Source organism: Culex quinquefasciatus, chromosome 1, assembly GCF_015732765.1.
Source record: "Culex quinquefasciatus strain JHB chromosome 1, VPISU_Cqui_1.0_pri_paternal, whole genome shotgun sequence".
Lineage (NCBI taxonomy): Eukaryota > Metazoa > Arthropoda > Insecta > Diptera > Culicidae > Culex > Culex quinquefasciatus.
The window spans coordinates 47,951,560-47,978,892 of NC_051861.1; the positions used below are offsets into that span (position 1 = coordinate 47,951,560).

General features: G+C 37.5%; 1 protein-coding gene across 5 annotated transcripts; it reads left to right on the top strand.

The window, feature by feature from the left end:
* Window positions 1-682: 682 nt before the first annotated feature.
* LOC6039671 (thyrotropin receptor) lies at window positions 683-27,108 on the top strand. Of its 5 annotated transcripts, none has more exons than XM_038248062.1 (16): window positions 683-873; window positions 943-1,296; window positions 7,415-8,384; window positions 11,579-11,731; window positions 13,137-13,211; window positions 15,896-15,961; window positions 16,052-16,120; window positions 16,243-16,317; window positions 16,479-16,596; window positions 16,777-16,959; window positions 18,943-19,040; window positions 19,143-19,391; window positions 19,502-19,654; window positions 19,724-19,866; window positions 25,734-26,358; window positions 26,430-27,108. In XM_038248062.1, the coding sequence occupies exons 3-16, from the start codon at window positions 7,915-7,917 to the stop codon at window positions 26,710-26,712; spliced, it is 2,760 nt and encodes a 919-aa protein (XP_038103990.1). In that variant the 5' UTR covers window positions 683-873; window positions 943-1,296; window positions 7,415-7,914; the 3' UTR covers window positions 26,713-27,108. The 5 variants fall into 5 exon arrangements, with proteins under 5 accessions (XP_038103990.1, XP_038103989.1, XP_038103992.1 ...); XM_038248061.1 differs by having other exon boundaries at window positions 683-843; XM_038248064.1 differs by having other exon boundaries at window positions 683-843; window positions 943-1,060.
* The last annotated feature ends 225 nt before the right edge of the window (window positions 27,109-27,333 follow it).

Consider the following 27,333-nt stretch of genomic DNA (forward strand, 5'->3'; position numbering starts at 1 on the left):
AGAGTACAAAGATTACTTTATTTCAAAATTCTTCATACTATTAGATTCAAATTTCAACCCGATTCAACATCGTATCTGGTCCTTTTCACACTCGCGTTTTGATTAATTCAAGATGGCAATGAATTGGCATCGAATGCTTTGCTGGATGCAGCACTAATATTTGATGAGCTCAACAAGTCGACGCCGTTGTGCTCTTTTATCACAGTAGAAAACTGGAAGATTTTAAATTTCAGTGTTGTTTTATTCAAATAAAAAAGTTTCATTATTCAGTGATTAGATATAGCAAAATTAAAAAAAAAACATTTGTTTGCAAAGTTTTCATTACTTTATTACAAATGAAATCGCTCTTTGGCTGTAATTCATTGTCAAGATGCTGATAGGCCATCGTAAGGTACCCGAAGGAACTGTTTTCCTAAGTGCCAGTAGAAAATTATGTAATTGTGGCTGAAAATGTTCTGATTAAGATTGCGACAAAAAAGCATGAACACGACATCGTGAGATCTGGATGTAGGACTTGTAACACGAGCTGGAACCCGGCTTGGCGCGCTCTATTTTTATCCTTTATCAGCGTCACAATTCAGCGCCATAATGTTCACCGTTGGAAATGAACTGCTCACGGAATCAACCACGAAAGATTCACCGATGAAGTCGTGTTCATTCGTCCGGCAGTTTAAAGCCGAATCCAAACCAAGAGTTATCTCGCGCCATCCGTCATCAGTTTAGGCTGAACCGTCTTACCACGCGGACATACCGAGTTCAAGTCCCGGCGCGCTTCGGTCCAAGGGGTTTCTCATGGGAAAGTAGCAGTTGGTGTTTGAGTTTTGCGGTGGCAGCTAAGCTTTGGTGGGTGGTAAAACTGTGAACTAATTGTCTGTTAGTGCAAGATCAAGGTTGGTGGCAGTTGAGCGTCTTACGAAGGAAATTTTCGTATTTTCTGGCCAGGTCATACGATGCAGCTTGGGCCAGAAATGGAAGCAACAGTAGCAGAGCAACGGCAGTGATTTGATTATCGCCCGGATCCTAACCAGCAGTGTAAACAGACGGGAAGGAAATATGACCGGTGTGTGAAATGTTCCCAAGTGAGCTGTGGTGGCGTGCTAACCACACCGATCGAGAGGTGGGCATGTTTCAGAGGTGATGGCAAAAAAATATAATCAAAAAAAAAAAGTTCGGAGGTAAACAGTGCTATTTACCGAAATCTGTTTGGTGTAAAAAGGCAAATTTGCCTGTCCGCGGATGGTGAAGTTAATTTTGGAGCAGAACTACACTAATTCATGGGATATTAAAAAAATACAGGTAACGCACAGTATTCAAAGTAAAAGGAACCATTGAGGATGAAATTTAGTCATGCAGATTTTTGGGACACCTACTTTATATTTAATGAGGAACCTTTTTCGCACGACGACATCATTCGATTTTAATTAATGGTCACCCAAAACAAATGGGTGAAAAGGAAATCTTCTTGATGGAACCTTCAGCTTTAAAGATTCGAGTTTTATACAGCGAGTCAAATATTTGTCCGTACCCCTCCGTACGGAAACATTTTGTGACGTAAAAATACATAAAATTCGACTAAAGTATCAAGTTTTATCAATCGAAGTTCAAAGTTGTTATAAACTGGTTAGAGAAACTTGTATTTGACACAGAAAAAAACATTTCATATTTTTTTTCTTAAATCAATCAGATATTGTTCTTTTATTAGGGGTACGGACAATTATTTACCTCTTTTGTTAACTTTTTTCTGTAAACTATTTTTGTATTTTTTTAGAATAAGTTTTTTTTACAAATTCAATGAAAGAATCTTTAAGAGGACATTTTTTGATTTATAAAACTTGGTACTTTAGTCGAACTTTATGTATTTTTACCACAAAAAGTTTCCGAAGGGGGGGGGGGGGTACGAATAATAAATTTGACTCAAGGTATTTCAAAAGCATACCTTTTGAATAATTAATTGACATGCCATTGAAAAAAACATTGTTCAACATGGTTGTGCAACACATATGCCAAATCTAGCAACAGATTACGAATAGTTCATTTCGAAGTTTATTCTGACTCAAATGGAACATGCTTGTAGAACTCGATAAGCAAAATGACATTTGCAGACATGATGTTTCATTTCAGTTTGCTAAACATGATGACATAGTAGAATTGACCTCTGGCTTCGGATGGGATTTCACGTAACCAAGTTGTTTGTGTGTAGTTCGCGTTCGTGTTTTAAAAGTCGAGCAAGAACATGTTGACGAAACAAGCACAGATAGTTCTAAAAATAGAAACAGCTTATGTTCAAAAGAAGTTTTGGCAAACTGCTAGTGAACTTGGTAAAACCTAGATGACCGCAGACTTCTTATTAACGTCTGCTCATCCGGACTTGAAATTTGGAGTGATCTTGGGTTCGATACTTGCCCTGAGCATTCTTCATCAAAAAGGAAAACTGCCAGATACCAGCAGCAGTAGTAGAGTAGTAGTAGCAAGCGATGTTAATTAGCACTTAAACATAATTGAAAAAATCCCCAAAGGCATAATTAGGTAATTGAATGATTTTTATGGTTGAAATTTATTATTATCCATTATTTATATTATTATCATTCATAAATTGCGTATCCCTGTCCAAACTAATAAATTACAATAAACTAGTAGTTAAAGTATCGTAAAGCGACATTACTCACAAATAAAGGATTAAATTAAGAAAAAGAACACTTTTGAGCGAACACCTTGAACATATTTAATGAAAAGCCTGTTTAACATTCTTGTCTGCCACGATATGTTCTTGGACGGTTATAAAAACGTTTGCCTAACACCCTCCTGAATCTTAAAGGCAGAATGTTGTTAAACGGTTCAAACGACGTTATCCAACCCGGTTCAGAATCTTATAGTCAATAGTTCTAATGACATGTTCAACAAACGTTCTCTATGCAAGAAGGACGTGCGCTGGTAATACCACCCACATTTCTAACAGGTTAGGAGATGTTCAACAACAGAAAAACGTGTGCTTTTTCCAGCGTTCAAGAGTTCTCAGGGACGTTAGCAAAACATAGCAAATGAGTTCTACAACAAGTTCGGAAATCTTTTGGCGAACAAAGTGTGCTACTTGGGATAAGTCGAAAATGCATAAGTAAACAAAAAACAATACGATAACATAATAGGATCGGAATGTACTTCCAGGATATTGATAATGGATGACTTTAGAAAAAGCTAACACACAACATTTGTCGTTATTTTGTTTCAATTGTGATACGTACGTGATACGTGATTGTAGTCGATTAAGTTTAAAAGCGTTTAAAATTTTTTTCTTAAAATGCACTTGTGAAGATGGAAACTTTTGATTAGACCCTTCGCTTCCTGAAAATTCGGAAAAAATTTACCTCTTGATCGTGAGTTTTCGATTCTTGTGGAGCGTTTCCATATACCCAAAAACACATGTTTTCATTCCACACATGTTGTCATTAGTATGCCACGAACTAATCTGTAAATGTCAGGATTCATCATACAGGTGAGAACTTTCCTCAGCAGGCAAGATTTGTTATACATCACTGCAAAATTGGCAACAATCAACAATAATATCAAATAAGCACAATATTTGCCGCGTAAATTACTCCGTTAATTCATGAATATTCAATGCCATCAACTGTTCATTCTACATGTGGTGTGACGACGGAAGTTGAATTTCCCCAGAATCCCAAACAAGAGAGCTACAGCTTAATAGATAGGAAAACAAGCCGTCGAGATTTTCCACGATTTTTTTTCAGTCAACGCTTCGAGCTAAAAGCTTGTGTATTCATGATTCATCTAAACGACGGATTACATTGAAAATGACGGTGGTGCTTACGTTAATATGTTGTTCAATAGGTAACACTTCAGCACAAAACGCTTCTTTATAAATTATTCGCGTAACAAATGATCACAAAGCGACCATGGAGTTGGTTATCGTAACAATTGCCAGATAAACGAAGATTTAATTTTTATTTCGACGTGATTATGCTATCTTAGCGCATGTCGATTTAAGGCCAAATAGAGTTAAAGGCGCCATTTTGGGCAGCTTTGAATGCCTCACCTTTTGACTTTCATAGATCCATAAAATTTTCAATCCTATGATTCTCAACAAAAACAGGAAACCCTCATCGTCATCACTATATCGACGTCGTCGTGCTATCTTGTCGCATCCGCCATTTCGACGTTCCGAGAAAAACGCGTTTTAATGTTTGATCTTGAATTAACAAAAACGAAAGCACGCAATGTAAACAATAACAAACACGTTTTGTTTGGTTGACCACTCTGTGCATTGTCCCGAAGTTTGGTTGAAATTGGTTGGAGTTGATAGCACGTCCAGTTGATAGCACGTCAAGATTGAAACTTCTTTATTATGTAAAGTGACAGAAATGCACGAAGTTTTTTCGGATTTCGTTGAATAGCTTAGGATTGAAATCGAATTTTGGGGATCTGTGAAGCTCAAAAGGTGAGGCATTGTGAGCTGCACAAAATGGCGTTCTTAAACTCAATTTGGCTCAAAATGCACGTACGACAAGTTAGCACGACGGTGGCGATATGAAGAGTAGCCTGTCCCAGTTTGAGGTCAATAAAAAGCAAAAGCCAAGCAATCCATTTTAACGAACCCCGGGTCTTTTGTGGGCTCTGTTGCAAGTTTCTGCTCATTTCTAGGCATCCGAAGGTTACGTGTGGTGAATCACCGAAAACCTCTTTTACGCAAATGGACCGACGTTTTACTTCCTCATCCGATAGAAGGCCAGAAGAATAAGGCGGGAATCGAACCCACGCCCCATAGCATCTTAGGGTTTGAGGTCATGTCGAGGAATATTGGGTGCTCACCTCTTAAATGATAGATTAGGATGTTAGGAAAAATGTTTTATTAGGCAAGAAAAAATAATAAAATACTTCTAGCACCCCCTCTTCGATGTACTTTAAAAGTCACTTTTTTGAACAAATTTTCTAAAATCGCTAGGAATCAATACACAAACTGTTTCAATCCGTTGTGTTTTTTTTAAACGATAGGTTTTATCCATAGATTAAGATGCACTATCGATATTGGACCAAAATTGAAGTTTTTGGACTCTCAGACTTCCCAGGCTGATTTATGTCGAAATTAATGTCTCATTTTTTCGAAACTTTTTTCAGATGTGTTTATTTAATTTAGAGTTGCGTATTTTTTCCAGTAAAACCAATGCAGCTTGTAGGAAATTTCACGGCGAACATTTTTGCTCAAACCTAGGAGTCCGAAGGCTTGAATGAGGAGAGCATCAAAACCTCTTTCTACTCCAAGGAACCTTGCACCCTAGGGTTCGAACTGACGACCTTTGGATTGCAAGTCCAACCGCCACCAGCGATTCCACCGGAGCAGGCTTGGTTTGTTGTGTTGTTTGTCTTTATAGCAGGGAGACGACCTGGAACACACCTGGAATGACTTAACGGCCTAACAACAACTGAGGCCGGGACTGACGTTTTCCTTTCCAATCCGATGGAATGTTGGAGCAGATGCTTCTGAACATTATGTTCTGTAAATACCTTATTTTTGGTGTATTTATTTTTACACTAAATTTGAAGAAAATATACACAAGATGCGCGCTTCCAGGATTTGACTCAGACTCGTTGAAGTCGAAAGGGTTCTGGCCCACTTAAAGATATATTTTATAAATTTAATTCGATTCTAACGCTGTTAGCTCCAAATCGGTGTAATTCTGAGAAAAAAGGGTTCGTTTAAAAATATGCCCAGTTACGGTCAATGTTGTCCAAACACAGTCACTAAAATTTCTGATCGTGTTTGTTAAAGATTTGAAGGAATTCCTAATTATGTGGAATTTGGTTTTTATAATGAGATATGTTTGGTATCATTTATAATCTATCTGATACAAAATGCTTTATCCTTATAGTTGTGACTCTCAAGATTTTTGATAAAAATACAGACAAACTGTTTGAAACAATAATGAGACCACCAAGCCAGACCTTAAAATATGGGTGCGTCATAGCACCAAAATGATGAGTATATCTTATCAAAATTGCCCCCATATATGCCTAATAAATGACGCTAATCTTGGAACTGTTCCAGTAAAAGTCCACCAGCGAAAGCTACTTGAAGCGGCACGTGTGTCGTCGTCTCGTCTATTTTCCCTGCCAAAAAGGCATATTAATTATAGTGCTAATTAATACTCTCACTCCCCGGGTGCCAACCTGTAAGGATGATCGCACGCTAGCTTAGAAATTTCAGACAAAGATGATGGCAATGGCAGGAAAACGTAAACGTCTGTGAAAACACTGACTACTGTTTGAAATCGGATATTGCTGTGTATCTCCAGGTTGAACTTCGACTAATGTCACAACAACACCCCCTTATCGGGAAAACATCTTTCTTAGGGGTGTAAATCAGAACTTTGGGGATTGACTTTAAGGGTTTCAAATTAATGTCGTCGTGGATAATTTCCATACAAATAAAATCATTTTTGGACGGAGCGTGGACAATCGCCAACACCTCCCACCCCTAAGTTGTCCACGCGGTTTATGGATGGTCTGTTTAGAAAAAAAAATGGGACAAAGGCGAATATCTCCTTTCTCGACCTAATTCTGTTATCGGCCTATCAGCACTTTGATCATGAATTACATCTTTTATTAAATATTTTCGACTGAGGTAATAAATACCGTGACCCGAGATGATTTTTATAGGTTTCAGATTATTCCGCAAAAGGAAGAGTACAAATAAATCATAAATACGGAATGGTATGGAAGCATTCATAACGTGGTAGAGGAACAATCAAAGTACTTCAAGTTGAAGTTTCATTGTAATGATTTTCTCGAATGGGAAAACGGAATGATTTTTTTTAATTAGTTGGGCAATTTTTTACTATGAAAAAATATAGTTAGTTTGCAAATAATACTTCTAATGTGTTTTATGAAATTTCATACAAAATGTGATTTTTTTTATATATATTTCACTAAATACTCAGTATCGAACGCAAATGCTAACTCTTGAGGCACCCTTATCATTCAAGTTTGACACGATCCGTATCCGGCCAGATACTTATAATTGATTTCTGACCTTGCCCCAAGGGTGCTATCAAAGTTGATGGTTAAAACCATCTTGGAATTTAATCCAAGCGCTGCTTGACGGAAGGTAGAAATTTTGAAATTCGATAAAAACATTTTATGTATTTGGTTATTGAGTTGCCTTCGAGGTTTTATGTTGGGTGCTGGATTGAAATAAATTTTATTTATGATGGGTTCATTTTATTGCGATAAAAATCTAATCAAGCGCAATTTTAACAAAACCAATTAAGAACATTCATCGTCAGTGTCATCGTGGGGAACTTTCCTTATTATATCATAATATTGTGTTTTCAGCACAGAATTCAACGCTCCATCAGCTGCTAGCTAATTATATTTCGTTGGTTTTCCGCTCCGTTTGTTGCAGGTTTCCCGTCAGCTGAACTTCGAGACGAGGCTAGTCAATTAGTGCCCATCGTTATCAATTTAGCAAAACGTCACCAAGTGACACTGCTGCTGAAGAAGGACTAACCATCATCAGTGACGAGCGTTTTCCTGGTTCAATAAAATGACGGACTGGCATTTCAGTGAATCAAAAGTGCTTCCGAAGACGAAAGTTCAAAAAGGTCCTTGAGGAAAACGGAGAAGAAAACTGGCCCGCGGGTGATAATGAGGTGTGAAATTGAAATCTTATTCCGTCTGTTTGAAAAGTTTCAGTCTGAAATAACGTGAGCAAATTTCGATAACGAGGTGATGCAAAAGATAGGAAAAGACAAAAAAGTCGTCAGCTGCAAAAAAAGTGAAAAAAGTTTTCGTGGGAAAAAGGTGCGCTAAAAACGTGTTGAGAAAAAGTACAAAATTGAAGGGCTGAAAAGCCCGTTTCGTCGTTTCGTGGGGTTGTTCGAAAACCCAACATTTGGAAAAATAATGAGGTCATGTAACAGCAGTCGGAGAAATCGAGCCCAAGGGAAGGTATTTTGGGGTGCGTTGGTCCTTTTGGTGACCGGCGGTGGTGTTGAGTTTTGGATATCCAAAAAACGGTCCAGCTTTGCCAGGGCTACTTCCCAGGGCAATGAATCGAGCAGTATCGTGACGGCAGTTGATATGGTTTCTCCAATGGCCGTGCCGGATTTCACTCCGGCCCACGGGGTCAATCACACCCTTCTGCTTGGAGGAAATGGGAGTTGGACAGATCCAGCGGCAACAAAGCGGCCGCACTGCAGGTGCTGGAATTCAACAGAGTTTCTAGAGGAGATCCAGTGTCGCTGCGAGGGGCACACCCTGCTTAGGGTGCCCCAGAAGTTAACATCGATGCAGAAGCTTACCCTGGAGAAAGTGGGCATCAAGACGCTCCGGGAGAATGCGCTGACGGTGTATGCAATGGATTTGCAGGATATGTGAGTATATTTCTAGATAAATTTTTTGAAATGTCCTATCTGCATCGGAAACCCATAACTCATAGGTTGTTTTGAAAATTTACTGTAGATTTCACAGTGGTCGGAACCGCAAATTTAGCAGGAATAATTTATTTCCGCTTCAGGGATGCATTTTCGAGCTTCGGTGTCTAAGAAGCATTTGTTAAAAATAAAATTCTACATCTTTTGGTCAAAACGATATTAGGGTGATCCAACAATTTCTAACATTTTCAAAAACTATCTTCGCTTCTAGATGAGATAGAGGTATACTTTCTTCGGCAGTATTGTAGTACTAGCCATTTTAAACCACCTTCTCGAAGACACCAAATCTCTATCCCTTAATCTGATCATTCTACGGCATTTAATATGAAAAGCAGTAGGGTGGCCCATCAAAAACGTGTTTTTATTGCGTATCTTTTTTGTTTTATTTTTGGCAATTTTGGTGTCTTCGGGACATATTTCGAGCATAAAAATACGCTTCTTTCCAAATGTCAACGATGTCGCTAGGTCATTTGGTAAAAAGTTACAGCGTTTTAAAGTTTTTAATAGGCCTTTTTCAAATGTTTGTATCCTTTCGAGGGGGACACAAAAAAATACGCTCCGCGGTGCAGCTGAAAGCTTAAAACTTCTTCTTTAATATGAATATAACATCTCAAAAGGGTTTTTCTTAAACTCAAGTTACAGCGATTTAAAAATGGTAATTTTATGAGATTTTGTACCATGCTCTATGATGAAATTTACATGAATATCACATTAATCAGTATCAAAACTGCTCTTAGTGAGCTCAAATTCAGGTAAAATTGGTTTGTGGACAAACGTGGTTGAACCTGGTTTTTATGGCAACTAGGGTGGTCTTAGATGACCTAGGGTGGTTCATATTCATATTCGATATCATATCCTAAGCTGCTTTACTATTTAAAATAGGTTATGTATTTTAACTTTAAATGTTTTTTTTCTATGCGAATTAAAAAAAAATCATATCTTATAACAGTGAACGGATATGAACCACCCTAGGTCATCTACGACCACCCTAGTTGCCATAAAAACCAGGTTCTACCACGTTTGTCCGCAAACAAATTTAACCTGCATTTGAGCTCACTAAAGTTTTGATACTGATTAATGCGATATTCATGTAAATTTTCTCATAGAGCATGGTACAAAATCTCATAAAATTACCATTTTTAAATCGCTGTAACTTGAGTTTAAGAAAAACCCTTTTGAGATGTTTTATTCATGTAAAAGAAGAAGTTTTAAGCTTTCAGATGCGTATTTTTTGTGTCCCCCTCGAAAGGATACAAACATTTGAAAAAGGCCTATTAAAAACTTTAAAAACGCTGTAACTTTTTACCAAATGACCTAGCGACATCGTTGACATTTAAAAAGATGCGTATTTTTATGCTCTAAATATGTCCCCAAGACACCAAAATTGCCAAAAATAATACCAAAAAAAGATACGCAATAAATTTTTTTTTTGATGGGCCACCCTACTGCTTTTCATATAAAATGCTGTATAATGATCAGATTAAGATATAGAGATTTGGTGTCTTCGAGAAAGTTGTTTAAAATGGCTAGTTGTTGGTCTATTATTTCTTAAACCATTCCAATAAAAATATACAAGAAAGTGGTATGGCAAATTTAAGAAAATCTTTGTTAATTTAACTAAAAGAATGGGTAATTTTTTTACACAGCTTTTTTTTCAACAATTCATTGTTGATTTTGCTAACCCGAAATTTCTGACCACCAGTGACTAAAATAGTTGGAATTGTCATTTTTGTTGGTCGAAATAAATTCTAGCAGTCGACTGCTAGAATTTTTTTCAGAAAATTAACAATTTTTTTGTTTTCAGCTGAAAACAAAAATCATATTTTTCAACTATTTTTAAATAAATAAGTTTTGTATCCACTTACCATCACTGTGAAATCGTCCGATAAGTCATCGTCATCTACAACGGTCTCAGGTTTATTTATTTTTCTTGTGGTGGGACACAGAATTTTCACTAAAGTGAACCTTTTGCTGCAAATAGACATATGAAATTTATTAGTAATTTTAAACAAAATTCTAAATTTCGGCCATAAACTGATAAAAGGAACGTAAATTACTGTAATTATGACAAGGTAAGAAGAAATATCATTAATGCTTCTTACTAAGCTTGCATTAATTTAACAACTACTTTTGGCAACACACTTTCATTGCAAAGCTAACAGTCGAGCACGTTCATTTGAGTTCGGGAAATCTGTTAGCTTTTTGTCTTTAGCATTTTCAACAAACAGGTTATCTAATGAATACTGGATTTAGATTAATTTAACTGAATATTGGCAGTAACAAGTACGTTTTTGTTAAAATTTATGAAAGTAAAATTAACAATTTTAATTGTTAAATTTTCTGGGCACAGGCTCTCCGTCTATACCTTAATTTTTGGTGATTTTTTTTGAACATTTGATGTGTACGTTTTTATGCCATGTTGGTGAAAATTTTGGCTGGGGATCATCCATAAACCACGTAAACATTTTTTTGAGAATCTGTTATCCCCCTCCCCCCCCTCGTGGACAATTGTCCATACAAAAAAAACTTTTTTGTAAGGATCGTGGACAATCGGCGTAAAAATCATCAAAATTGTAAAATTAACAATACGGCTAAAGACTTAGTGTAACTAATCGAATCCAGAGACAATGAACATGACTAGACTATATCTACCAAAAATTCTTTTTACTAATCCAAACAGATAGCCTCATACTGGTCCAGCCAACGCAAAATAATTAAATTTAGGAAGCTTAATACTAGCTCCGGAACATTGAGATGTTTGCAATAAAGAACCGAAAACAACCATAAACACTGTGGTTTATAAGATTAACCGCAGCAAGTGTGGATGTAGCTTGATGGTCTAATAGTTGAGGCTTTTAGATTGCTGTAATTGTAGTAAGATTAAGCATGCGGTTTAGGATGTTAATTAATTTCAAGAAGAAGTAAATTTTGTCATTTCTACTTGGTTAAGACTTCATGATATCAATTAGTTTACTCAACCATATTTTGCTGTTGAATTTAATTTGTGCCAAGTAAAATTTCGAAACTTAAGAGCATTCATCTGAATTTCACAACTTTCCCAAAACCACAAATATTTTCTCCCATTGACTACTTCCCCCGAATAAAACTTTACAAATTCATCTACCCCCAAACAGCTTCTTCATCTATCTCAAAGATTTCTACAAAATTGAAGGACGAGCCTTCGCCAAGTTGAGACAGCTCCGGACGTTGTACATCGCCCACGCACCCCGGCTGCAGTATCTGGAATCGAACGTGTTTGAGGGAATTTCGAGCAAACTCAGGACATTGTAAGTATCTATAGCTGCTTCACACTTTGGTGGTTTCTGGTTTTCGATGTTTGCAAAGGAATGTGTCTGTTCTATTCTAAGTGAGTTACAGAGCTTCCGAGAGCGAAATTCCAACAAACGTAATCTTGAATCACATCCTAGGATCACGATGCGATTTGACGTTTCAATTGGGCGAAATTACTCCTTTATTTGTTATTTTTAGCTTAACCTTCCATTGGTATTAATTGGCATTAAAGAAGGAAGGTTAAACAATTTACACTCTTGGATGAAATTAAAAGTTAAATGCTAGAATGCTTTGTAGGCATCAAATCACAATGGAATGCGGCTCGTTCCACCCTAAAGTGGGTGCTATCAAAAGATTTTCCACATCAACTGGTATTGTAGGCTAGCAAAACGGGTGCGGCTTAATTTCATCTGAATACAAAACAAAAAGGATTTGATCAAATTAAAGGGCAGAAGTACGCATGTTTCACAGTTTAACAATTTTAACTATTTATTCTCACTTACTTTTTCGAAAGGTCCTATGTAAATAGGAAACCCATGGCGTTTTGGTTGATTTGAAAAATAATCTAGAATTTAAATACTTTTCAAAAAAAGCATTCATCTTCTTTTCAGTTTTTGTATAATCATAGATTTAAATAAACATTTATTTATATTTATAAAAACGTTAATTAATCCACCAGAAGGTGGTTGCAGCCTTCCTCCTGAGTGAGTGCTGCCATCAATGATAAATTTTATGAATCATTTGAAAGCACTGCAGTGTATGCGTTGAGTGGAAAGTTTCGACAGCTATCCGTCGGAGCTTTGAAATTATGTAAATAATGACCCTTTTTTGTATCGACCAAAACAGTTTTTCGAACATAACTTTTAAAGTACTGCACCAAACTGGATGGAATTTAAAAAAATGACTTAAAGGACCTGAAGACGAATCCAAAAACATAGATCCGGACCAAATCGGTCGAGCGAGTTCCGAGAAAAGTGAGTGAGAAAAAAATTCTATGTCCAGTCCATCTACAGACATTTGCTTAGAATTTGATTCTGAGCCGAAAAAAAGGTTCATCTTGGACGCTTATTTAAAAAGTTCAATTTTTGAGTGATTTTATAGCCTTGCCTCATTGAGATGAGGAAAGCAAAAAAAAAAAAAAAAAAATGCAAAGAAATGTCGAACTTACTTGGAAAAATATATATTTATTTAAAATTTTTGTTACAAAAAATATATATGTTCTATAAAAAACAAAAATAGATTGATTACTATGAAGTTTGGCTGCTCTTCAAACTACTCCTGTTTAATACAGCTTTTTCAAACAAATAATTTTGCAATAAAAAAACGATTCTTTCCAAGTCATCATTTATTTTTAAAATAGCACCAAACTTTCCAGCTTCACATTCAATTTATTATTTTCAGGCGCATAATCAACTGTGGACTGCTGGCGGTACCGGATATGCGTATGCTCTCGGAGCACATCATCCTGCACATGGTGTAAGTAAACCAAAAAAAGCAATCCCGTGGGCTTATTTTCCACTACGAAATTTAACGTCCCCACGATCAGCACGAAAAAGCTTTCATCATTATTCATAAAATTCAAATGGTTTCAGCTCGTGTTCCTTGTTGTTTGCAAAGAATATATTTTTTACCTTTCTGTGCTTATTTTTGGCATTCATCTGTACTCTGTATGCATTTATTCAGTGTTCCATCGTGTACCATCTGTCGTGCAGTTTCATCGTGAATGTCATAATCATCATCACGCCTTCATAGCACCCGTCACCCATCACGAATCATCCCAGTGGCTAGTGCATCATTTTGTTACTCCGACCTGATCTGGAAGTTAGTAGGTACATGTACTTGTTTTTTTGTTACTTTTTTTATGGCAGGTTTGGAAAAAGGCAAATATCAATTTATTTTTTAAGATATAAGAAAAATACGAAAGACATCCAATTCTTGCTATGAAATCATACAAAAAATAATTTCCTACATGCTGTTTGCATAAGCATTTTTCATATTGTGATTCATTTTCTAATTCAATTAAAATTTTCAAGGTGGCAAATTTAGTGACACCATCTTCAACCTTGATCATATTGTGTAGACATAAATATTATAAATCTAACTATTTTATAATTAGTTCACGGATGCGAGAAGAAAATAAACTTTTCAGTGAATAACTTTGCATAACTTTTTTACCAGGGTAGACGGTAATAACAAAATTCATGCCATTTCAATAACAAATACTGTTAAAATAACAGAAAGTGTTATGGAATCTACTTTAAAAATCTATTTTTGCATAAGAGTTGAATAACAGTTTACAAAATTTGTTAATGGTCTGATATTGGTTGAAAGCCAAAACAACTTTGGAATAACATTTTTTGTTATGGAAGAATACCTCCAACTGTTATTGTAATGATCGGATTAGTTGTTAACTAACAAAAAAATAATAACAAAGATTTGTTCGTCGACAAACCAAAAATGATTTTAGTCTGTTATAACAATAATAATCCGATAATAAAAATGCATAGCGACGAATTACAAATATTGTTATGAATACCAAAATGTTTTGGTCTAGTATTTTCAAATATCAAAAAATGTTATTCCCAAGTTATATCCATCTGCGTGGGTATCGCGTTAATGCGTGATAATTGCAATAAAGCCCAAACTTTTTTTTGACTCGTATATGAATATTTTGAATTTTTTGAAACTAAAAAAATATTTGGAAATGGCAATTTTGTCTATTTCTAGCAGTCGACTATCAGAATAATTATTGAGAAAATTTACTAAAAATTTTCTGTTTCAGATGAAATATTTCCTTCAAGGTGAGCTTTAAAACGACCTTCTAAGATTTGTGGTTCCTGAGCTATCGCCGTTTGAAAATAAGGGTTTTTTTTGAGGAAGTACCAAAATTGAGGGGTTGGTCCGATTTGGACGAAATTCGGGATTTTTGAATGTTTTGATAGTATCAACAGCCCTGCCAAATTTTAGCAGGATCGGGGAGGGTAATTTTCAAATGCTGTTCCGCTTCAGATGGAATGACCCGTACATTAATAAGAAAAAAGAAGTATATCAATAATGCTACTTACCCAGCTTTTATTTTTTTCTACAAAAAAATTTAAAAAGTCAACACACTATCATTGCAAATATGATTCAATCTTAAATCTTTGCACCCCGATGCCTGAAAAAAATCCAGTTTTATTTAGGGTTTGTTCAAATACGCCCCCTCCACCTGTCCCACACTTTTCCTATACCTATAAAATGCGCTGTCACAACCCACAGACCTCCCCCCTACCCCTTATTCATGGACATAATTCTTGAACGAACCCTTACCAGCTTATTGAGCCGCCTTCTTTTAACAACATTTCTTTTAAACTTTTTTTTGACATTTGTTGTCTTATTATAGTCGTGAACGGGGCACTTAATTTATTTCAACCGATTTGTAGACCGCGTTTCGAATATAAATAAAATACGCCTTTTCATGCCGAAACGGGACTCTACTGTTGTCTACACTTAATTCAAAACAATCCGACATTATAAATCCGCTAAACCTTGTCTTCAATCATTTTGCTTAACTTTTCTCACATTTCAATACTTTTGTATGCTTCTTTACAAAACAATCAACATTTTAATTCTGTTGTACCCGCTCTCATTCCCTACAATTATGTGTATGCTTATTCATTTCTAGAGTTTTTTTTATTAGGTCCTATAAACATATGAAAGACAATAGCTTATAGGACCTTTTCAAAAAAAATCTAGATTTATTTTATTGATGATGATTCTGAAAAAGATAATGGTTCATAAAAATGTATCCATCTTATGCACGAAGCTTTTCCATGCAAGAGTTGACCCTCTTCTTTCCACTGCCTCTCTATTCCCTTAAAACATTTTCATAAAGTTCCCTCGCATCAGGGGCCCTCATGGTAAATGTCCACCTCTTTCTCTTCATAGGAAGGAAATCATCAACAAACCTACTCACCAATTCCACCTCCACAGTTGCAACAGTGCTCACTTTGTGTAGGGTCAAGTTTGTTGTTGATTTTGTTGTCTAGAAATTACCAGAGGTGTATCGTTTTTACATTCACAGTCGGGGTGATCGTATGTTAATCATTACTGACAACAAACAAACATTTAAAAAGTGTGTTTTATTGTTATGTTGATGGTTTACCTTTCTACTTAAACAGAGATTTAGATGGCAATCAGATAAGAGAAATCGCGGATAAGGCGCTTCAAATTAAGACTGATGAATTGTAAGTAAACAACTATAACTATTTTTGAAGGATTTGATCTCTAGATTTGTTCCTTTTTTCCGCAAAACACGCATAAAATCGTGCAAACAGAATACTAGACAACAACGCTCTCACCTTTATCCATGGTTTCGCATTTTCCGGCTCAGAAGTAGCAAAGCTGTAGGTATCAAAACACTTAAATCCTGCTAACAGTTGTATTTGGATAGCATTTCTGACCAGCGCTCTCTGCTTGTTTTCCATTTGTTGCTGCTGGATACTTGGAATGATACCGCCTAGTGCAGCAGCCTGAAGTTTAATCACCAGCTGCAGCACATCCATCGGTTGGCTTTCCTGGGAATAAAAAATATCCGAGAGCTGTGAGTGCTTTTCCGTTTTAAAAATAGAAACAGAATTAGATTGCACATAAAAGCAGTACAATGCAAAGTTATCACTAAAGGCTCAAACTCTAGTCTAGAGGTTGAACTGTATTGTGCTGACTCAAAGCACCTGACTTTTCGCCCTACTTTTCAATTCACAGGGATTTGTCGGGAACTTCTATCGAAGCCATGCCAACCGAAGGTCTAAGTGACCTGGAAGAACTGCGCATTCAGAACACGCACACGCTCAAGACGATTCCATCGGTGTACAATTTTAAGGTAATGCTGTCTCTTCTATGTATGAATTTTACATTTCCAAGAATAACATAGTTGATTTTGATTTGAATGAAAAGTGACAATCTTTGTAAACTTGCCATTCCTGAACGTGAACACAGATTCCATTCAAACAGTCTAAATCTCTCCAATTAAAACTTTTCCGTCCCCTGTATTTCCCCCCAGAATTTGCAAACCGCTTACCTGACGCACTCGTTTCACTGCTGTGCGTTCCGGTTCCCGGCGCGGCACGATCCGGACGGGCACGAGCAGAATATGCGACGTTTCAAGGAAAATCAGAAAAAGTGCATCGCCAAAGGTTACGCGACGCCCAACGTCAAGCTGGAAGAGCTGCAGCTGCAGGAGTTGGTAAGTTGTTTGAATTTTCCCACGCCTTCAGTTAGCCAGCAAGGCCAGGTCGCGTCCCGGGAGCTGAAAATAGATCAACTCCAGCCCCGGTGACGCCGCGTGACCAACCAACTAATGGGAGGTTAATCGACATGTGGCGGGAATGGTTTAACTGGCGGTGACCTTCTTTATCGCGATATATTTTTGAAACTCATCAATAATTAATTAATATAGTGACGCCAGCGTAAAAATAACAAATCGAAATTTTATAGCCATGGACAAATTGTTGAAGTAACCACAAAAATACAAATCAACGTCGTCGTAATATCTTGTCGCACCCGTCATTTCGACGTTCTGAGAAAAACGCGTTTTAATATTTGACCTTGAATAAACAAAAACGAAAGCACGTAATGTAAACAATAACAAACACGTTTCTGGCCATTATGTGCATTGTCCCGAAGTTTGGTTGATGTTGGTTGCTGGAGTCCCGAGTTATAATTACAAATGTTTACGATAGTCTAACTTGTAAGCTCCACAAAATGGCGTTCTTAACTCAATTTGACCCAAAATGCCCGTAGGACAAGTTAACACGATGGCGACGAAATGTGGCTTTACCCACGAAAACCGGAAATGGATTTCATTTGTTCTTTAATCGGCCTAAACATTTCAGGGGACTTCTCTAAGACAAAAAAGTATGTAAGTTGTCATTATGAACGCCATAAGCGCTGGTTCGGCTCGGTTCATAGACAAAAAAGTTATTTTCCATAATTGGTTGGCCATAGCAGTCTCCATACAATTTTGGCAGCTATCCATACAAAAATGGTATGTAAACATGATAATGCTTTGCAAGGCCTGATCGATTTGGTGCCGCTGAAAAAGTTGTAGGTATTGGTTCTAGAGGGTAACGATTCTCGAGCTATTCAATTTTCCGGGAATCGAAAGTTGATATGTTGCTAATAATTAAAAAAACATATGTTGCCAACTGAGCTCAAGTCCATTTGGTCATAGTTGTTCAATAAATCATAAATTATAGTAAACATATTCCTAATACTTGATGTAAAAGCGTTTTTTTTTGCATTCCTAATCTGCAGAAAACAATTCATCTGTAATATTATTTTTTTAATTCTTTGTCCTCTATCTTAACCTACACCCTAACTGGCTCAATCGGCCTTGCCATCACGGAGCCGTGCGTCTATTTATATCAAAATCAAACCATCCACATTAACGACTCCCGACCAAGGAGTCCGAAGGCTTAAATGGGGAGAGCACCAAAACCTCTTTCTACTCCAAGGAACCTTCCATCCCGACCCCTGATGGCCTTCGGATTGCGAGTCCAACCGCCGCCAGCGATTCCACCGGAGTAGGCTTGGTTTGGTGTGTTGTTTGTACTTATGGTATGGAGACGACTCCTACACCTGGAATGACTTAACGGCCTAACAACCAAGGCCGGGACCGACATTTTACTTCCTCATCCGATGGAAGGTTGCAGCAGATGGGAATCGAACCCAGAATCATCCGCTTACAAAGCGGACAGCGTAACCATTCGTTCACGCACTGCCATGTCTATTTATATATCCGACCCTTTAAACAATTGGGCGCCCTCAGCAGGGCCCAGGAGAAACTTTGCATTTTGAAAAAGATATCGCGCCCTCAGGAGGCCTTGCCATTTTTTTGCAAATAAAAAACTGCTTAAATGAGCATCACAACAAAAAAAGAGTGAGTGATTTCACCCTACTAGATTAAATCTATTTTACCACGTTTCAGTGCTGATAGAAAAAAAAATTTTTTCGGCTTTATTTTTCTTTCGTTCAATTTATGCCCGCACTTCCAGGAATCGCGGAAATAATACCCAAGAAATGAATATCCCATTTCCGGTGGCAAGCAAAGAAATTTGAATAACTTCAGCTACACGGTTGAGCAAAACTCATCAAACTTTGAACATTTGATACTCTTTCGGTATAAAATTCAATCAACGGCCCTTTTATTTTCTCATTTCCCGCCCAGGGCCAGCACGGCAGTCAGCGGGAAAATTCACAGCGTGAAAAGCGTCACGCACCGTCGGGAGATGCTCATGGTTTCGGATGGTTGCCCATTCTGTCCAGGTATGTTTTTTGGGTTGTAAAAGAATGTGGAAACGTGTCTTGGTAATTTTTAATTGATGCATGTCTGATCCAAACTGACTGAAAGACTTTCTACCATTCCAGAAACAATCTAAAACTCAAATCTGACCACTTTGTCAAGGATGGATCCTCACTGGCAGATGCCATCCGAAGTGGCCACGAAACAATGGGGGACAGTTTTTTGCAGCCAATTACCGGTCTACCGCTGGAAGATATCCTACGGGAGGACGTATCGGATTTGTACACGGAAAACCCCCTGCCAGGAACGTTCCACGGTGAGGTACTTCATCCGGTCGAATCGCTGGAAGCTCTCTGCGGTAATCTTACCCCTGCGTGAGTATGATTTGTTATTATTGGAATCGAAAAGGATGGTTAGCATTTCAACAAAACTAATTATAACCGTCATTTGATGGGCCGCTAACTTTATCGTTCGTCATTTGTAGGACGTTCGACGTGAAATGCTACCCCATGCCCGATGCTTTGAACCCGTGTGAAGATGTCATGGGATCCCACTGGCTGCGTGGTTCCGTTTGGGTCGTTGTCCTGTTGGCAGTTTTCGGAAATGTTGCCGTCCTGGTCGTGTTGTTTTCTAATCGGTAACTGTCAGGGTTATACATGACTTCCTGACAAAATTGGAGATTAATCATTTGGCCTTCTGTTTCCAGCACCGACATGAGCGTGCCCAAGTTTTTGATATGTCATCTGGCCTTTGCCGATCTTTGCATGGGACTGTATCTGCTGCTGATTGCGTCTATCGATGCGCACTCGATGGGGGAGTACTTTAACTTTGCCTTTGATTGGCAGTATGGTAAGTAGCTAGCTGGAAAATGTGTTTGCTCCATAAAGGCTTACAACATGTGCTTGTCAAAGTGATATGGGAATTCACTTTGTGATGTTGAAAGGCTTTTTTCTCAATGTGAGTTGATGTTCAGATAGAAAACGAAAACCTGTTGGCATAAAAGAGATTTTTGAATGAAGATATTATTCGTGTTGTTGGGAAATCAGACAATACAATGTGTGTCCAGAAAATGTTTCAATACCACGCTCTACAAGTTGAATATTTCTCTGTGCACCCTTTGGTAAAACTTGAATTTGCATATCTCAAAATAAAAAATGATAATCGAGTCGAATTATAACTCATTAATACTCATACTGGATTATTTTTTTATGCTTTTTCAAAGACAACTTCATTTCGTGGGAAGCTCAGGTACAATTTTGTTTAAATGACGTGACATTTCTAAGTAAATAAATGAATTATCTTCAAAAAAAATCAAAAACTTCCAAAGAATCAGTCATTTACGTTGTAATTATTTTGAGTATCGCTTCAGATAATTGTTCGTTAATTTCAGAGCAAAAATCAAATTACTTAAAACAAATTAGTATCATCAAAATCAAGTTGGTGAGAATCAGAATCCGGCTCCTGCAAAAAGCAGTGGTGCAGTGCTATTTTCCCTAGATTATGTCCCTCGAAAAAGTTCAAAAAATGCGATGAACTGTTTACAAAAAATGTTTAAAAAAATAATTTATTTGGGGGCAAGACGGCCACCCGTAATTTGTAGATTTTATTTGATATAGGTTATATTTTTGACGGTTTTTGACTATTAAGACATATTTGTAGATAAAGGAAAAGCATTTTCAATAAAACTATCCATTTTTTATCAAAATGCTGTTAACTACTGTTTCGACAACATTTTTTACTGTGATATAGCAAAACTCATTGAATAGTATGAAATTCTATCAAACTTTTCTAAAAAATCGCTAATTTAATATTATTTACATAATTTTGATTTACTTATTCTAATCGAAATACACAAACTATTTTTTTGTATCAAATTGTGTTTGTTTTGTAGTAAAAATTCATTGTTTTTCATAAAATGTGGTCGCAATAACATGAAATTCACTGAGCAAAAAATAGGAAATTTTTTATTCAGCATTTTTCTTCACATTTGAAACCTGATTTTGTTCAACCAAAATAGTTATGATGTTCAGAGAAGTCCGTTGAAACAACCATGTAGGTGTTTGGGTGGATTTATCAAAGTTATTAAGTTAATTTATAGCATTGGCCGTCTCCGTCTTATTTGGTTTATTTTACCTTTAAAAAAAAACTCCAGATATATACGATTTCAATTTTTGTTTTAAAATTGCTGAAAAGTATTGAAAATTGGTTTTTAGACCAATTAATTTATGTAATTTCTATAATGTACTAGTAGTAGAACAATATGTACGTAATCAGAGATCAAAATAATCTGTTGTGTAAATGTTATTAGACTTCTCCCTTAGGGTGGCCGTCTTACCCCCATCTCCCCTAGTTAAAAGGAAGACACAAGTGGTTGGTACTAGCAATGGTGGCCGACAGCTATAAAGTCAACTTCGTTCGTTCAAATATGGACATCAATGCTATTTGGAGTCATTCAATATATATTGATTAGAAAGCTGCAATAGACCCCTTAACGAAAAATTACTTGAGAAAATTCACCGTGGGACAATTTTTTGATTATTTTGCCTTCCTCACTGAGGTAAGTCTATAATCCTGCTCTAAAAATGAACTTTCTATTAAAAGCTCCTAGACCCACCTTCATGTATACATATCTACTCAGAATCGAAAACTGAACAAATGTCTGTGTGTGTGTATGTGTGTGTGTATGTATGTATGTGACCAAAATTCTCACTGAGTTTTCTCAGCACTGGCTGAACCGATTTTGATCGAACCAGTTGCATTCGACTTGGTTTAGGGTCCCATACATCGCTATTGAATTGTTTGAAGTTTTGATAAGTAGTTCAAAAGTTATGCAGAAAAATGTGTTTTCACAAATACCCGGATCTCAATTGTATGCATGTAAACGATGTCCGGATCCATAATCCGACCCATCGTTGATTAGGTAATTGAAAGGCCTTTCCAATGAGTCCAAGACATTGGAGATCTGGCAACCCTGTCTCGAGCTATGACCACTTAAATGATATTTATGTACTTTTTTGAAGCCGGATCTCACTTAAATGTATGTAAACTATGTCTGGATCCATCATCCAACCCATCGTTGGTTAGGTAATTGAAAGGCCTTTCCAATCAGTCCAAGACATTGAAGATCTGGCAACCCTGTCTCGAGTTATGACCACTTAAGTGATATTTATGTACTTTTTTGAAGCCGGATCTCACTTAAATGTATGTAAATTATGTCTGGATCCATCATCCGACCCGTCGTTGGTTAGGTAATTAGAAGGCTTTTCCAATGAGTCCAAAACATTGAAGATCTGGCAACCCTGTCTCGAGTTATGACCACTTAAGTGATATTTATGTACTTTTTTGAAGCCGGATCTCACTTAAATGTATGTAAACTATGTCCGGATCCATCATCCGACCCATCGTTGGTTAGGTAATTGGAAGGCCTTTCCAATGAGTCCAAAACATTGAAGATCTGGCAACCCTGTCTCGAGTTATGACCACTTAAGTGATTTTATGTACTTTTTTGAAGCCGGATCTCACTTAAATGTATGTAAACTATGTCTGGATCCATAATCCGACCCATCGTTGATTAGGTTATTGAAAGGCCTTTCCGATGAGTCCAAGACATTGAAGATCTGGCAACCCTGTCTCGAGTTAAGACCACTTAAAAGATATTTATGTACTTTTTTGAAGCCGGATCTCACTTAAATGTATGTAAACTATGTCTGGATCCATCATCCAACCCATCGTTGGTTAGGTAATTGAAAGGCCTTTCCAATCAGTCCAAGACATTGAAGATATGGCAACCCTGTCTTGAGTTATGACCACTAAAGTGATATTTATGTACTTTTTTGAAGCCGGATCTCACTTAAATGTATGTAAACTATGTCTGGATCCATCATCCGACCCATCGTTGATTAGGTAATTGAAAGGCCTTTCCAATAAGTTCAAGACATTGAAGATCTAGCAACCCTGTCTCGAGCTATGACCACTTAAATGATATTTATGTACTTTTTTGAAGCCGGATCTCACTTAAATGTATGTAAACTATGTCCGGATCCATCATCCGACCCATCGTTGGTTAGGTAATTGAAAGGCCTTTCCAATGAGTCCAAAACATTGAAGATCTGGCAACCCTGTCTCGAGTTATGACCACTTAAGTGGTATTTATGTACTTTTTTGAAGCTGGATCTCACTTAAATGTATGTAAACTATGTCCGGATCCATCATCCGACCCATCGTTGATTAGGTAATTAAAAGGCCTTTCCAATGAGTTCAAAACATTGAAGATCTGGCAACCCTGTCTCGAGTTATGACCACTTAAGTGATATTTATTTATTTTTTTGAAGCCGGATCTCACTTAAATGTATGTAAACTATGTCCGGATCCATCATCCGACCCATCGTTGGTTAGGTAATTGGAAGGCCTTTCCAATGAGTCCAAAACATTGAAGATCTGGCAACCCTGTCTCGAGTTATGACCACTTAAGTGATTTTATGTACTTTTTTGAAGCCGGATCTCACTTAAATGTATGTAAACTATGTCTGGATCCATCATCCGACCCATCGTTGGTTAGATAATTGAAAAGCCTTTCCAATGAGTCCAAGACATTGAAGATCTGGCAACCCTGTCTCGAGTTATGACCACTTAAGTGATATTTATGTACCTTTTTGAAGCCGGATCTCACTTAAATGTATGTAAACTATGACCGGATCCATCATCCGACCCATCGTTGGTTAGGTAATTGAAAGGCCTTTCCAAAGAGTCCAAAACATTGAAGATCTGGCAACCCTGTCTTGAGTTATGACCACATAAGTTATACATTGTGTTTTTTTTCTGGATCTAAAAAAATGATGAAACCACTCATAAACCCATTTTTGGTAAAAAAGTGAGGAAGGCATCAACCACATAGGTGGATTAAGTTAGTTTTTTTAATAAGCATTGAAATGTATGAAATTGCATATTCAATTCTCAAAAACAACAGTTTGTTGGATATTCTATGAATTATATCTGTATACAGCCATTCCACGTCAAACAGGAAGTCTCCAAATCAAAAGTGCTCCGATTTGGCTCAAATGTGGAGTGGGGGTTCTTTGGCCCAAATAATTATACCCGTATTTTTTTGTTTGGCGATAAGGGTGGTCCTATCCGAAATAGGGTGATCCAAAAAATTGCGTTTTTCGTCGATTTTCGCAAAAACCACATTTTTTAAAAAATCATATCTCCGGAACGGCTGTACCAATTTTGGAGCGCCACAATTCGAAAGAAAGGTTATTAGTGGGCTTTTAAGGAAAAATAGGTTGAGGTCCAAAAAAACTAGCTGAATATTTGAAAAGGTCATATGAAAATTTCATTTGCCGATTTCAAGGTCTCGGGACCCAAGAGCCTATGTCTAAAAATATTTTTCCCTGATTCCTTGTAATATTTTACATAACATATCAAAAAATTGCGAATATCCATTAACACGTTTCGGAGATATGATTTTTTGAACATAAAAACTGGGTTTTTCGACGCGCCGCGCGGAAAAACTGAAAAATGACGAAAACGGGTAAAAATCAACTTTTTCGCTAAATTTGCGATTACTTGAAAATTTCAGCGATGACCTATACATTTTAGGGTACCAAAAGTTGCGTCTTTCAATTATGAAAATTTTGGTACTTTTGGTACTTAAGTTTTTGATATGTTATGTAAAATATTACAAGGAATCAGGTAAAAATATTTTCAGACATAGGCTCTTTGGTCTCGAGACCTTGAAATCGGCAAATAAAATTTTCATAGGACCTTTTCAAATATTCAGCTAGTTTTGTTGGACCTCAACATATTTTTCCTTAAAAGCCCAACTAATAACCTTTCTTTCGAATTGTGGCGCTCCAAAATTGGTTCAGCCGTTCCGGAGATATGATTTTTTGAAAAATGTGGTTTTTGCGAAAATCGACGAAAAACGCATTATTTTGGATCACCCTATTTCGGATAGGACCACCCTAATCACCAAACAAAAAAATACGGGTCTAATTATTTGGGCCGAAGAACCCCCACTCCAAATTTGAGCCAAATCGGAGCAGTTTTGATTTGGAGACTTCCTGTTTGACGTGAAATGGCTGTATACATAAAAATGGATATATGTTTTCAAAATCAATCCATCTTGAAATTGTTCTTTCAAAAGACCGGAGTTTCAAAAAGAACTGCGGCTCTTTTTTTGTGAACTGGCTCTTTGAGCGGCTAGCTCTTTTTTGCCCACCTCTAGTTTTGAGTGATTTTAAAGCTTCTCCTCAGTGAATAGTGAACATTGGTATATTTTTCAAGAGTGTAACTATTTTTTGGAATTCTTAAGCAACACCTACAACTTAGCCGAAGCAACAGGGTTGCTAAATCTGAGAATGCCTGACAGATTTTTTGTTTTCTTTGAAATTTAGAACAATCTTTGATTAAAATAAAAGATTTTTATTAAAAACTTAACAAAATTGTAAATACTCATTCGATCAAAAGTGACGAATGATCTCTCTAGGTTAAAGTCACGTTAATAAAATAAACAACAACATTTGATCAAAAAGTAAATTCAACCTTCATGAGGTCGAAAAATCAATCAAATTCTTGATTATTTAAAACTTACAATTTTTATGAAAATTTGTATGGACGAGTTAATGAACGAAAATTATGTTTGAAGTTCCAACGTTTGACCTGTCCCAATTCTCCAACGAGATACACATTTATGAAACACTTCCTTTCACTTGCAGGTTCCGGCTGCAAGGTGGCCGGCTTCCTCACCGTTTTCGCCAGCCACCTGTCGATCTTTACGCTGACAATCGTAACGCTGGAGCGCTGGTTCGCCATTACGCACGCCATCTACCTGAACAAACGCATAAAGCTGTCGGCCGCTACGTACATCATGATTGCTGGGTGGATCTACTCGATTGTGATGGCAGCACTGCCGCTGGTGGGAATCAGTAACTATTCATCGACGAGTATCTGCCTGCCGATGGAGGCTCGCGACAGCTGGGACATTTCATACCTGTTGACGGTTTTGGGGATTAACGGGTTGGCGTTTGTCATCATTGTGATTTGCTACGCCCAGATTTATCTTTCGCTGGGAAAAGAAACTCGTCAGGCTGCTAGAACCGCAAGTAGTGGTGAGATGACCGTGGCCAAGAAGATGGCACTGCTGGTGTTTACAAACTTTGCCTGTTGGGCTCCGATTGCGTTTTTTGGACTGACTGCCATCGCTGGATACCCGCTGATCGATGTTACCAAATCCAAGATTTTGCTGGTGTTTTTCTATCCACTCAACTCTTGCGCTAATCCTTATCTGTATGCCATCCTGACGATGCAGTACCGGAAGGACCTCTTTATGCTGCTTTCCAAGTAAGGGTTTCCGGATAAAAGCTCGTTTGCAAGCTTTTAAAAGCTCTTTCTCCATTTTTTTTCAATTTCAGTTATGGCATCTGCACCCAGCGAGCACAACAGTACAAAATGACCTACTCGATGCCAACGAACACGATTCAGATTGCACCGGCGAGGGGTTCAATCACGACAACCACGGCCAATTCCACCACCAACGGAACCAGCTGCACGACCGTGACCAACAACAACTCAATGGTAGTCAACATGAACGATGGAGGCGGCGCAAATGCCGAGACCACCGCCACCCACAATAACAACAACAGCAACGGCCATACCATAATCGCGGAAGAGGAGGAGAGTGAAACTTTTCTCTGAGCTTTGGCACCGGAAAAGCTCCCATGAACAACTTCATGGTGCCATAATGAACAAAAAAAAGCTTTCCACGAGTGAATCTCAACGGGTTGCGAGCTACTCGCGACCGGACTCGACCCAACTCATGTTCATTCCCATTCTAAATGTGATACTGGAACCTCGGTGTAGAAATTTGTCAGTGTGTGGACCCACTAACACGCACGCTAATCGTATTGATCACGTATTTTTCTACTAAGCTGGACAAAAATCCCTTTCGAAAAGTGACAATGAAGATTGGCCGCATCTGCATGTCCAGGGCGGGCAGGATACCGTGTGGTCGGCAACGGTCGACGGAAACCAAGAGATAGGATTACAAATATAGACAAGTTTTATGTGCTTGAACAGAGCAGAGGAAAGTAATTCGTCACGATGTATTCATTGATGGAAGATATGGGAAAACTTTGGCCACACGATGTTGATGTTCAGTGATGATTAGGGTGGCGTTGAGGGTTGATTGGTGAGATTTATTTTATTGCTTGTTGACCCAGAGGTTCACGAACTCGGAATCAGTCTGTGGACTAGAAAAGTTATTGATGGCTGAACTGATGATAAACAGCTTGTTTGGTTGAATCGTTATAGTATTGT